The sequence below is a fragment of the Centropristis striata genome, chromosome 20 (assembly GCF_030273125.1).
Source record: "Centropristis striata isolate RG_2023a ecotype Rhode Island chromosome 20, C.striata_1.0, whole genome shotgun sequence".
Classification (NCBI taxonomy): domain Eukaryota; kingdom Metazoa; phylum Chordata; class Actinopteri; order Perciformes; family Serranidae; genus Centropristis; species Centropristis striata.
The window spans coordinates 30177688-30191156 of NC_081536.1; the positions used below are offsets into that span (position 1 = coordinate 30177688).

The following is a 13469-nucleotide window of genomic DNA, read 5'->3' on the forward strand; positions in this document are numbered from 1 at the left end:
TCTCACATTCACAATTTTACCTCTCACATTTACAAGTTTACCTCTCACATTCACAATTTTACCTCTCACATACACAATTTTACCTCTCACATTTACAAGTTTACCTCTCACATTCACAATTTTACCTCTCACATTCACAATTTTACCTCTCACATTCACAATTTTACCTCTCACATACACAATTTTACCTCTCAAATTCACAATTTTACATCTCACATTCACAATTTTACATCTCACATTCACACTTTTACCTCTCACATTCACACTTTTACCTCTCACATACATAATTTCACCTATGTGTAGCAAAGATTTTTAATTTCTCTGCGCTGCTCTGTTTGAATCCCACCTCTTGTTCTGACTCTTCCAGTGGAGTCCACAGAGGAGACCCCAGATCCCTGTGAAGAACCAGCGAAGAAGAAGAAAAGCAGGAGGAGAGAAGCAGCCAGTCAGAGATTAATGGCCGTGGGAAACAAGATAAAACATGTCCTCATCTCTGGGTGAGTAGGTTTGTTGGAAATTGTCTGAAAGACTGTATATTCCTCCAGCATTACAATAACATCAGTGTGTAACATTGATTGATTTTCTTACATTCTGAATGAATTAATCCATACATGTTTTGTTCCTCTGCAGTGCTCAGAGTGTTTACAGGCCGGCTCAGGGGTTCTTCAGTGGGATTCTTCATGCTGAGTATCGGGCCGCCACAGATGTCTACGCACTCATGTTCCTGACTGATGTCATCGACTTCATTGTCATCGTCTTTGGCTTTTGGGCTTTTGGGGTGAGAGATGGATGGAAGTTGTAATTTTATAATTATTTTTTTGGCTGTCAGTGATTAACATGAAGTGTCATAATTTACCAATTGACACTCAATAGTCATAATCATTAATAAATACTCGCAAAATACACATGTTTATGAAGGGCCGTATAGGCCATAATTCATTCTTCTCCTCACATACACAAAAAATACCTCTCACATTCACAATTTCACCTCTCACATACACACATTTTTTATGAATGTGAGAGATAAAATTGTGTGTGAGAGATGTAAATTTGTTAATGTGAGAGGTATTCTGTGTTAATGTGAGAGGTAAAATTGTGAATGTGAGAGGTAAAATTGTGAATTTGAGAGGTAAAATTGTTAATGTGAGAGGTAAAATTGTGAATGTGAGAGGTATTTATTGTGAATGTGAGAGGTAAAATTGTTAATGTGAGGGGTAAAATTGTGAATGTGAGAGGTATTTATTGTGAATGTGAGAGGTAAAATTGTTAATGTGAGAGGTAAAATTGTTAATGTGAGAGGTAAAATTGTGAATGTGAGAGTTAAAATTGTTAATGTGAGAGGTAAAATTGTGAATGTGAGAGGTATTCATTGTGAATATGAGAGTTAAAATTGTGAATGTGAAAGGTAAAATTGTTAATGTGAGAGGTATTCTTTGTGAATGTGAGAGGTAAAATTGTTAATGTGAGAGGTATTCTTTGTGAATGTGAGAGGTAAAATTGCACCTCTCTCCTGCAGAAACACAGCGCAGCAGCCGACATCGCCTCCACGCTGTCGGAGGACCAGGTTCCCGAGGCCTTCCTGGTGATGCTGCTCATCCAGTTCAGCACCATGATCATCGACAGAGCCTTGTACCTGCGCAAGGCTGTCCTGGGAAAACTCATTTTCCAGGTTCAGTTTATTTATTCACAATATTAGCATTCAAGTTTCTATCTGTCTTGTTTCATTCTTTCCTTTAAAGAGGTCAGGGGCCGGTTTCGTCTCACTTATTTTCAGTTCCATGTATCCAATTCAACTAGTTTCCCAGTGTAGCGGCTTCTTTGAACTACCAAAATTGAGAATGTGAACCTGCTCTTCACTGGATATATTTTTTCTCTTCCCCTTCAATATGAAGAATGATGCTTGAGACTGTGTACTTTGAATGTGACAGTAAGTTAAGTTAAAACTGTAAAACTTAAACTATCGAGAATTAGCTTTTTATGGAACCAAATCAAGTTAAAATGAGCCAGACCGACCAGAATAAGTCAGGTTTTATTTAGTAACTGGGTCATAACTGTTTCCTTATTTACCATCACAACACCAATAAGTGCATTTTCATGACTGTGTTTCAGTATTCTTGTTACAGGTGACTTTCAGAGAGGCCTGCGATCTCCATTTTTTAGTAGTCCCTTATTTACCCTTCCTATCCTTCTCCTGTCATTCCAGGTGATCCTTGTGTTTGGGATCCACCTCTGGATGTTCTTCATCCTGCCTGCTGTCACTGAAGGGTGAGTCAGAGTTCTTATTCACTGGTTATCACCTGTGGACTGAATCACATAGAGGGACTTTCAAATCCTTTCAAATGAAAAACAATCATTTTGATAGAACAATACCATTTATGTTGTTAGATCTAACAAGCTCTGTTCTTTCTCCTTCTCTCTGTTCAGGATGTTCAATAAGAACTTTGTGGCCCAGCTCTGGTACTTTGTCAAGTGTATTTACTTCGGCCTGTCAGCCTATCAGATCCGCTGTGGATACCCGACTCGTATTCTCGGCAACTTCCTCACCAAGAAGTACAACCATCTCAACCTCTTTCTCTTCCAAGGGTACGGACACAAAGCCAGGCTGCAGCTGTCTGGGCCTTTCCATAAAATGCTATATATAAGCCGTGTTTCCTTTAGAGGGAAGAGTGGCCCCCTGGAAAGTCTCAGGCCACGCCCTCTCAAATGTCCGCTCACTCTGCGTGTCTCCATTACAAAAAAAGGCCCCAGAGGGATTTAGAGACTCCGGAGGTGACGTATGGTTTTCGATCGTCTTAGCAACAGTTTCGACCGTGATCCGTGATCACAAACGCAACGGATTAAACACGGGAGACACAACTGTGGCCGCCGTCACTAAATGTGCACAAAGTCCACTGCTGATCATAAGCAAACCAGCATGTCTAATTATGCACAGCGTCTCCGCTGATCATAAACATTGTGATTGTGAATTAACCAGCATTGCTAACTGTGCACAGAGTTGTAAACAAACAGAGCTCGCTAAGTGAACACCTCCTGCAGCAGCAGCACATACACACTGTACTGCTCAAGAGCTAACTGTTAGCCTATTAGCAGTTTGCAGACTGGACGCTAAGGGGTTAAAATCCCCTCCGGCTCTGTGGCTGCAGCTGGGAGAGACTGCTGCAGGAGGACTGTGCCGCTTCGACTCGTTCTTACTCTTCTTAACGAGCAGCAGGGTCCGGCAGCTCGTTAAGAAGAGTAAGAATGAGTCTCCAAAAGTCTCCAAAAGTCTCCAATAACACCAGAAAAAGTTGCTGGATTTGTGCTAGTCACTTTTTTGAAAAAATAGTCGCTAGGGGGGTCTGAAAAGTCGCTAAATATAGCGACAAAGTCGCTAGGTTGGCAACACTGCTTTTACGGCTTTTACAAATGGCGTGTTTTGTTGTGGCGTCTAGTACTACGTCACATCCTGTTTAGCGTTCCATATAATCAGCAACCAGGCTTTTTCAGGGGAGAAAACCATATTCAAATTCGGGGCGTTTTGGCAAGTGAGACCTGCCTCATTCCAGGTATTGGACTGTAATGGACACCCCTATCCATACTTTTATTCAGTGGAAACAGTATGTTCTCATCCTTATCTTTAATGACTTTAATGAGATCTACACATTATTTTGTGTCCAGCAGCCAAAACAGCCATGCAATCCTTTTGTGAATTCGACCCTGCAAATGTTAAAGTTGTTAAGAAGAATCAGTATATAGTAAACTGTCAGTGTGACATGGGTGTTGTGCTTCTGTTTGAGTGTAGATTTCGTCTGGTGCCGTTCCTGGTGGAGCTGCGAGCCGTGATGGACTGGGTGTGGACGGACACCACTCTGTCTCTGTCCAACTGGATGTGTGTGGAGGACATTTATGCCAACATCTTCATTATTAAATGCAGCCGTGAGACGGAGAAGGTATGAAGTGTGCGGGTACAGAAAAAAACTAAGAAAAATGAATTAAAGGGCTAAACTCCTCAGATTCAGCTGCAAAAACGACATCCTTTGCATTTGACATTTTTTGCTTATCTCCATGTGTTCTGCCTTCAGAAATACCCACAGCCTCGCGGACAGAAGAAGAAGAAGATCGTGAAATATGGCATGGGTGGACTCATCATCTTCTTCTTGATCTGCATCATCTGGTTCCCACTTCTCTTCATCTCATTGGTCAGATCAGTAGTGGGCGTGGTCAACCACCCCATCGATGTCACGGTGACCGTCAAACTGGGAGGATACGAGGTAACTGAGTCTCTAGAGCTGCAGCTAAAATAAATGAAGTTAATGATTAAATAGAGTCTACATTTATAAGTTCCTTGTTCTGCATCACAGTAACCCTAAGTGAAATCACTTCCACTTAGAGATAAAGACTGCCATGTAAAACATTTCTATAGTGATGTAATCAGAGTTATTCCAGTTTTGTCCAGAGACTCCAGACGTCAGTGTTACAAGCTGAAAGACAACAGCCTCTTAACTTGTGTTGTAGATCTGATTTTGTATTAAATCTATACATGCTCTGTACATTTGCCATGAAGGTAGAAGTTCATCTTCATTCACAGATGGAAATCTATTCAGTAATATTGGATCTTTACTGTCTGTACAAGCAAATGGATTATTGGTGCAAATGTACAGAGTAAATGGCACCACGATATAAAATGTGCATAATTCACTGATGTATTTTTTCCTCTGTGTATGTCTAGTCCCTGTTCACCATGAGTGTGCAGCAGCAGTCCATCCAGCCCTTCACAGAAGCTGAATATGATGCACTCACCAAGAAATTTGGAGACAATGCGGTATGTACTGATTTCAGTTTGATGTATATACGTCTGTCCTGCTGTCTGAGTGCTGTAGCAAATATAAATCATTTTAAGACTGTTTTTTTTCTAGTGATGGCAACATAGGTGTGCAATTTTCAAGTAAACAGTTCGGTCAGACTGTATCTCCAGACAGGAATAATATTGACAGATGACTACAAATGTTATGATATAATTTACTTATGTGTATTAATATGAATACCTCTATAGAGTAGCTCAAAACATAGAGCTGCAGATTCTGGCTTTACTGATGGCAGAAACTGTGAGGAAAACAATTGGGATCTATGAGAATAATAGGAAAAAGGAGAGTTTCAGGGGGTAACAACATCTAGCTGGGCAGTTGGATGCCAGAACAGAAAAAGTAACAGTAATAGTAAACAATGAAATTAATTGGGAAGAAAATGTACACATGCTGTGACAAAAACTCAGGCTCAACACAACTTTGTTGTGAAAATTGATGGACTGTCTTCCCTCTCACATACACAATTGTACCTCTCACATTCACAATTTTACTTCTCACATTAATAATTTTACCTCTCACATTCACAATTTTACCTCTCACATTAACAATTTTACCTCTCACATTCACAATTTTACCTCTCACATTAACAATTGTATGTCTCACATTCACAATGTTACCTCTCACATTCACAATTTTACCTCTAACAGTAATTTTTCCTCTCACATTAATTTTTCCTCTCACCTTAATAATTTTACCTCTCACATTCACAAAGAATACCTCTCACATTCACAATGTTACCTCTCACATTCACAATTTTACCTCTCACATTAATAATTTTACCTCTCACATACACAATTTTACCTCTAACATTAATAATGTTTTCAATGCATATTTTTGTTGTTTATGTCCATCTAGGTGGCCATGCAGTTCATCACTCTGTACAGTTATGATGATATCGTGACGGCCATGATTGAAGGTAGTTCAGGCTCCGTATGGAGGATCAGCCCTCCCAGCAGACAGGAAGTCATCAAAGAATTACTTGGGAGTCCTGTTGACCTAACACTACGTCTCGCCTGGACTTTCCAAAGGTAAAACGTTGCTCTCCTAGTAACAAAATTGCATAATTATCGCCAAATGAACTTGTAACAGTTCATCTGCTAACATGGTTATATGTGTCATATCTGTGATTGTTTTTGTATCTCTAAAGGCTGATTGTGTCTGTCTTTCTGTCTCTCTGACAGGGACCTGGGTAAAGGAGGGACAGTGGAACACACATTTGACAAACACTCAATAGACCTGGAACCGGGGAACCCAGTCAGAGCAGATCTGGCCTCACTGCTGGTTGGCAATCGCACTGAACCTGTGTAGGTCTCGTTTATGGGAATACAAGTTTGTTTGTTTGTGTTTTAGTCGATGCACACTGTACAGTTGGTTCTTACACATGGTGTTCTGACTTTTTACCAGGCATGTTCCTAATATGTTCCCCAACTACATCCGAGCCCCCAACGGAGCCGAGGCCAAACCAGTCTCCCAACTATATAAAGGTCAGAGTCCATTGACTTATGTTACATGTTATGTTTGTTACATTTGTGTTGTAGAAAAATGTTTTCCGAACATGTAAAACATAACAGGCATGGAAGAGCCAACTGACACACCCAAATTAGTTTATTACTGCTTTGCAAACAGTTCAGCAAAGTTCTAGCAGGATCAAGTGAGAAGTAACAAACAGGTTCTCTATAAGTGTCAGTTCTCTCTAGGTGGCATTATAATATGGAGAAAAGATGTCTTGAATCCATGCTCTTATTGGATTAATTTAACTAACTCAGTGTCAGTAATTCTGCTGCAGTATTCCCACAAACAATGGAACCTGGTACCTACATGAGATTTATATTCAAGACAGTTTGGTGAAGATCCAGCGTTATACTTACTATAGATATATACGGTGTGTCTTATTAATAGTAGGAAAATTCTGCAGTTGACTTCCCAAAAGGTTTTGTTGGTCAGTGCTGTAGTCAAGACCGCACCAACCAAGACCAAGACATTACCAAGACCAGAGAGTACAGAGACCGAGACAAGACCAAGACATTTGGAGTTCGAGACCGAGACAAGACCAAGACCATATATATCAAAGGAAAATCATAACAAAACATCAAAATTTAAGTTTTCTTTTTATTTAAATTTGTATTCAAATAATTGCGACAACAAAAACAATCTTTGCTCTGTTGTTCTCAGAGCAGCACAATGATTTGAAGTTATTAGCTGTTTTTGAGAGGGTCCTTTTTCACTCTTATCAGTAAGGTAGCGTATCAGCGGTGGTCTTGACCAGACCGGTCTGAGTCTGTCCAGTCCAAGATGAGACCGAGTAAAACTGTCAATTCTGAGACAAGACCAAGAACCTCAAAAAATGGTCTTGAGACAAAGACCTATCTCGAGTACTACAACACTACTGTGCTGCACTATGAGCTGTTTGTGCTGGGTGTACACCACCAGTTTTATTGATCATTCATACATCAAGGTGTTTTAACACAACTGGTTGGTTGTCTTTCAGGTAATGAAGACGGCTTCCTGGACATAACCCTGTCCATGAAGAGCGACCGGTCCCTGAACAGCAGTGGGAACCAGGAGTGGTGGGACATTGCCATCGCAGGCTGCGCCTCCTCCTGCGGGGTCCTACCCATGGTCATATTCAACGACAAAGTCAGTCCCCCCAGCCTGGGCTTCCTGGCGGGATACGGGTAAGGAACCACTCACACACATTTACATGGGTTGGTCTGTTTAACAATAAGGGGTAAAATGTCAAAATGTAGTCATCAACTAAGAGTCTAAAGAGGAGATCTCAGCCAAGGACTAGCTATCGTTCTCTTCTTTCCAAGATCCAGACTCCATTTCTCTAAATCTCCATATAACTACAATATTTCTAGCAATGTGCTTGATATTTGTTAACCCTTATGACCTCCTCAAATTTACTACCCTCTTGTGACCTTTGTGGCCAAAAAAGGCACACAACAACTGCCATTAAATCACCATACATTAATATTTTTTTCAGTTTTTTCCCATAAATTTCTTAAACAACTTCAGACTTGTTCAAAACTACCAAACATTAAATCATTTTCAGAATTTTAACCCTTTGTATGCCAGTTTATATATTTGAATTTTTCCATAATTTCTTCCCAAAAAACACAAAAAATAAATTATTTTCCATATAATTAATAGTAGGGAGCTGGGGTTTTGGCGGTGAATAGAGTCTTGGATATGCACTTTGAGTTGCATTTATATGTATGAAAAAGCGCTATATAAATAAAGTTTGATTGATTGATTGATATGTCAAAGATTAGCAACACAATTGATTTGATTGCATTAGTATTTTTTATGTAGTGCCAGATTCTCCCAATGTAGTGCCACGCACACAAAAACTATTAAATCACCATACATCAATATCTTTTTTAAATATTTTCATAAATCTCTACAACTTTAAACTTAATAATTTTCAGAATTTTAACCCTTTTTTGCCAGTTCTCTAATGACTTTTGTGGCCAAAAACATCTCAAAGACTTCCATTCAAACCACATTTTTTAATCTCACTGCCATTATTTTATTAAACCACACAGCTAACCCTAACCCAAAATGATCTACAAATGGGAAAAAAGAGAGAAAAATGTACAAAAATGCCCAAGGAGGGCATAAGGGTTAACAGGAGGACCAGATTGTTACTAAGTTAGCTGGTGAAATTTGATGATTCCTTTACTTTGACCTCATATTAATCCTTGGTAATGGGTCTATGTATTGAGGAGACAGTGGCTTTAAATTGGACACAGGTAAATAAGTGGCAGTCTTGCTAATAAAATGTCCCATTAAAGAATTAATCAATCAATTCTTCAAATATTCACGGCAACTATTGTTAAGTTATGGTTGCATTCAGGCAACTAAAATGTTTTTTTCATGGTTATGAAGATACATTATGGTTAAAATTAAGCCCCTCCCTTCTGTGCATTTACTAGTTTTAAAGATAACTATGACTTGTGAGTTGTTTTATACCCACACACCTCATTATTTTCCTTTTCTTTTCTCTGCTTCCAGGATCATGGGTCTGTACGTGTCGGTGGTTTTAGTCATTGGGAAGTTTGTGCGTGGGTTCTTCAGTGAGATCTCCCACTCCATCATGTTCGAGGAGCTGCCCTGTGTGGAGCGCATCCTGAAGCTGTGCACAGACATCTTCCTGGTGAGTGTGTGCACATTAACACCCTGTTACTAACATGTGCACACACATACAGGTGCATCTCAATACATTAGAATATGACAGAAAAGTCTATTTCCAGTAGTTCAAGTCAAACAGCCCCAACCAAGTATTGAATCATATAGATGGACATACTGCTCAGAGGCCAACATTTCCATAATAAACACACTTTTTAAAATTGGTCTTTTGCAATATTACAATTTTGAGATAAACGTCATAATGAGATTAAAAGTTGAAATTATGAGATAAAAGGTCATAATTTTGAGACAAAAAAAGTTAAAAATAATGAGATAAAAAGTTGAAACTGAGATAAAAAGTCATAATTTTGAGATAAAAAGTCGAAATTATAAGATAAAAGATCATCATTTTGAAATAAAAAGTTGAAATAATGAGAAAAAAGTCATTTTTGAGATAAGAAGTCATAATTTTGAGATAAAAAAAGTTGAAATAATGAGATAAAAAGTCATAATTATGAGATGAAAAGTCATAATAAGATTGGCATACTTTTCAGAGGCCAACATTTCCATATTAAACATACTTTTTATAATTGGTCTTTTGTAATATTACAATTATGAGATAAAAGTCATAATGAGATTAAAAGTCGAAATTCTGAGATAAAAGGTCATCATTTTGAGATTAAAAAAAGTTGAAATAATGAGATAAAAGGTCATCATTTTGAGATTAAAAAAAGTTGAAATAATGAGATAAAAAGTCATAATAATGTGTTATTTCCACTTTTTGAATGTAATTACTGACATAAATAAACGTTTCTATGAGATTCTAATTAATTGAGATGCACCTGTATCAGAGTAATACTTTACACACCTCGGGTTGTTGCCATGTTGTTGGAGGTGTCCTGTAAAATAACGTCTCTGTCGTCCTCTAACACCAACCTCTGTCCCGTGTGGTCCAGGTGCGTGAGACAGGAGAGCTGGAACTGGAAGAGGAACTTTACTCCAAGCTGATATTCCTCTATCGATCCCCGGAGACGATGATCAAATGGACCAGAGACATGCACAGTCGAGACCAGGACAGATACTGACCCACCCACAGACTGATTCAAACAGTGATATCTGAAGCACACTACAGAGACTTCACGAGGACAGCACGAGCAAGTGGACATCCAGAAGCCTTAGAGCCGAGGAGACGAATGGATGAGATGTACACTAAGAGACATACTGTATGACTGTATGACACGTTGCTGTTGCACCTTCACAGCTGCCGAGCACTTTTCATCAGACGAGCGTACACTACAGACTATTGAGAGTGCAGCTGGACGTCTCTCCTGAAGGATTTTACAGTTAAACTGAGCTGTGTAAACTGTCAGAGGGAAACCAGAGAGACATTTCCAGCCTCTGAGTCCTGGAGACGCCCTGGTGGAGCGAATGGTGGCTGAAACTAGAAACTAAACGTAGAACGAACCACCTGCAGGATCTGTCTGCTGATTCATTTGAAAACATGCCATGCTGTCAATGAAATGTTTTAAAATCATTCATTAGTGTTGAAGTAACGTCTGGCTTCACATTATGAACAGAGGGGCCGTTTTAGGCTGGATTTCTCTTGTCAGATGTAGCAAAAGTTCGGACGAACTAATCAACAGCAGCTTTCATTTCCACCACAGGCAGAGTAACAGACATGTACGTGGTATAAAAACGCTAAACTGCCAAGTTCTTATAATGTCTGTTACTATTTTGCAGTTTCAGAAATCTGTTGATTTTTTAAAAAACCTCTTGAAGACATCATTGTAAAGTCTTCCTGAGGGCTCAGTGCACTGTAAGTTAAGAATGCAAATAGACAAAACACAAGCAAATTGAGAAAACTTTTTGACATTAGCTGCAAATAGCACTAATTAACTAAGCACAGAACAGAACAGAACAGAACAGAAACTGATTCCTGGAGACACACAAAAAAGTGATGGACACAGCTGGACAAGCTTAATAATATCGTGTTTTTTAGCTTAAAATTATCTGGTTTATAAGACTCCAGACTGGCATGTCCAACAGAGAGAGAGAGAAAACAAAAGGGCTGTTTCCATTAGGTACTTTTCCCTCTAGCAAGTCGCTATGCCTGTTGCTTAGGAGAGAGGATCCGACCAACTTCACCAGGTAGCGGCTCAGAAAGTACCTGCCTCAGGTAGGTACTTTCTGAGCTGCTACTGAGCGGCAAATTTTGCGCATGCATGATTCATTTGCAAACTGGAGGCTGAGGGGTTAACATCTCCTGCTCTGACTGCAGCTGGGAGAGACTGCTGCGGGAGGACTGGGCCGCTTGTGAGTGCTTTGGGACGGCGCCTGCTGCTCGTTAGGAAGAGTAGGAACGAGTCTCCAAAAGTCTCCAATAACACCAGAAAAAGTCACTAGATTTGTCGCTAGTGGCTTTTTTGAAAAAGAGCCTCTAGAGGGTCTGAATAGTCACTAAATATAGAGACAAAGTCAATAAGTTGGCAACACTAATTGCCGCATCGGTCTGTTGCCACATTCGATCTCCGTTGGTTAGCCGCTACAAAAGTACCTGTATGGGAACAGAGGCCGAGGGGAACTAACTAGTGGGCGGAGCCAAAACACTCTTCAAAAACTACTCAGAAAGTACTCAGTGGAAACACGCCTAATGGGAGACTTTTTTTTACGTAGTAGCACCCTGGAGGGCCAGAGTTATGCTGACCAATGATGAAAGTTTAACACAGAGGTGTGAAAAGTGAAAACACTAAGTATTCTGGGTAATGGAGTTCATTGTAGGCTGTCTGGAGGACACACAAGGGATAAGTGCAGCTCATCGCACTTATTTGACATTTTCTAATTTCTTGCTTGAACTGGAATTTTGTCCAGCACTGATGTTTACCACCATCTCAGAGCTCTTCATTACGCTTTGAGGAACGAGCAGCGAGGGATTTTGGATGCTGCAGCTGATCAAAATGATGTGATAAATTAAAACATCATGGGCAGTTTAATAGAAAACAGATTAAACTTGAGTGTATCACTCCCAAGTCTTATTATTAAAGCCTTTTCTTTTCATGATCTGGTATTTTCTCCCAATAATGATCCCAATCTACCCATCCATAATTATGGATGGGTAGATTCCTTCTCTCAGCAAGAAACACTTTTAACATAATTTATTGTTATTTCCATTAAGATCATCACAGGTTTGATCTGAGTTTCATGATTTTATTCTTTTCCTGAAACATTTTGCCTAATAAAAAACTCCCAATGTTCGGAAAAAACACCATAATTATATTCTGTGATGTAAATAATGAATTGGAATAAATTCAGGAGCAAATCTGAAATAAATAATATAAGTTCTACCAGTAGGTTGTTAATCATGTGCAGGTGTTTGTTAAACAGGTAAACCACTGCTGCTCCTTCACTGATGACACTGTGTTGCGTTTGCTGACCCCTCTCCCCGGTGGGAAAAGACACAACTGAGGGAACATGGGCACATCAAGGGACATGAGACAATCCGAGGAGTGTCCTCTATAATTTTGACGTCATATGGACAGAGATTACTTTTACATTTTACATTACAAGTACAGTTAAAGGTGCACAAATGAACAAGTCCATCTGTTAAATTCCTGACGGCGAATTTAATTAAAATATGTTAAGAAATAAGTCATTTGTAATAAAAGAACAGTCCGCAGTTAATAACAAAAGTTTGTCGGAATACCTGTGTACAGCCTCTGTTTTTAGCGCTTATATTATTACGATATAGCGCCCGTCTCTCCTTTACATTCAATAGAAATTGGGGGTGCGGGACAAGGGATATTTAGGGGGGGATAGCAGGTCAAGGTAAGGGCCAGATGGAAAGAGGTGTACATGGTCTGAAAGCTGGAATGATTCATTTGAGATGCAGCTCAGCCATAAAAATGAATAAATTAATCAATTTTACCTCTCACATCCACACAATTTTAACTCAAAGATTCACAATTTTTCCTCTCACATTCACATTGTTACCTCTCACATTAACACAGAATACCTCTCACATCAACAATTTTACCTCTCACATTCACAATTTTAACTCTCATATTCACAATGAATACCTCTCACATTCACAATTTTACCTCTCACATTCACAATTTTACCTCTCAAATTAACAATTTTAACTCTCACATTCACAATTTTACCCCTCACATGAACAATTTTACCCGTCACATTCACAATAAATACCTCTCACATTAACAATTTTACCTCTTACATTAACAATTTTACCTCTCAAATTCACAATTTTACCTCTCACATTCACAATTTTACCTCTCACATTAACAATTTTACATCTCTCACACACAATTTTATCTCTCACATTCATAAAAAATGTGTGTATGTGAGAGGTGAAATTGTGAATGTGAAATTGTGAATCACAATTTTTCCTCTCATATTGACATTGTTACCTCTCACATTAACAAATTTTACCTCTCTCAGACACAATTTTTCTGTGAATGTGAGAGGTAAAATTGTGAATGT

General features: G+C 39.1%; 1 protein-coding gene across 1 annotated transcript in view; it reads left to right on the forward strand.

The window, feature by feature from the left end:
* piezo1 (piezo-type mechanosensitive ion channel component 1) overlaps positions 1 to 12047 on the forward strand; it is an 86109-nt gene extending 74062 nt beyond the window's left edge. The window contains exons 41-54 of the mRNA XM_059359681.1: positions 359 to 497; positions 631 to 778; positions 1517 to 1669; positions 2204 to 2265; positions 2425 to 2583; positions 3782 to 3929; positions 4062 to 4250; positions 4709 to 4801; positions 5700 to 5872; positions 6026 to 6148; positions 6249 to 6328; positions 7333 to 7519; positions 8862 to 9003; positions 9932 to 12047. Of these exons, the coding sequence (XP_059215664.1) occupies positions 359 to 497; positions 631 to 778; positions 1517 to 1669; positions 2204 to 2265; positions 2425 to 2583; positions 3782 to 3929; positions 4062 to 4250; positions 4709 to 4801; positions 5700 to 5872; positions 6026 to 6148; positions 6249 to 6328; positions 7333 to 7519; positions 8862 to 9003; positions 9932 to 10060 (1925 nt within the window). The 3' untranslated portion in view covers positions 10061 to 12047. The remainder of the gene's footprint in view (positions 1 to 358; positions 498 to 630; positions 779 to 1516; positions 1670 to 2203; positions 2266 to 2424; positions 2584 to 3781; positions 3930 to 4061; positions 4251 to 4708; positions 4802 to 5699; positions 5873 to 6025; positions 6149 to 6248; positions 6329 to 7332; positions 7520 to 8861; positions 9004 to 9931) is intronic.
* The last annotated feature ends 1422 nt before the right edge of the window (positions 12048 to 13469 follow it).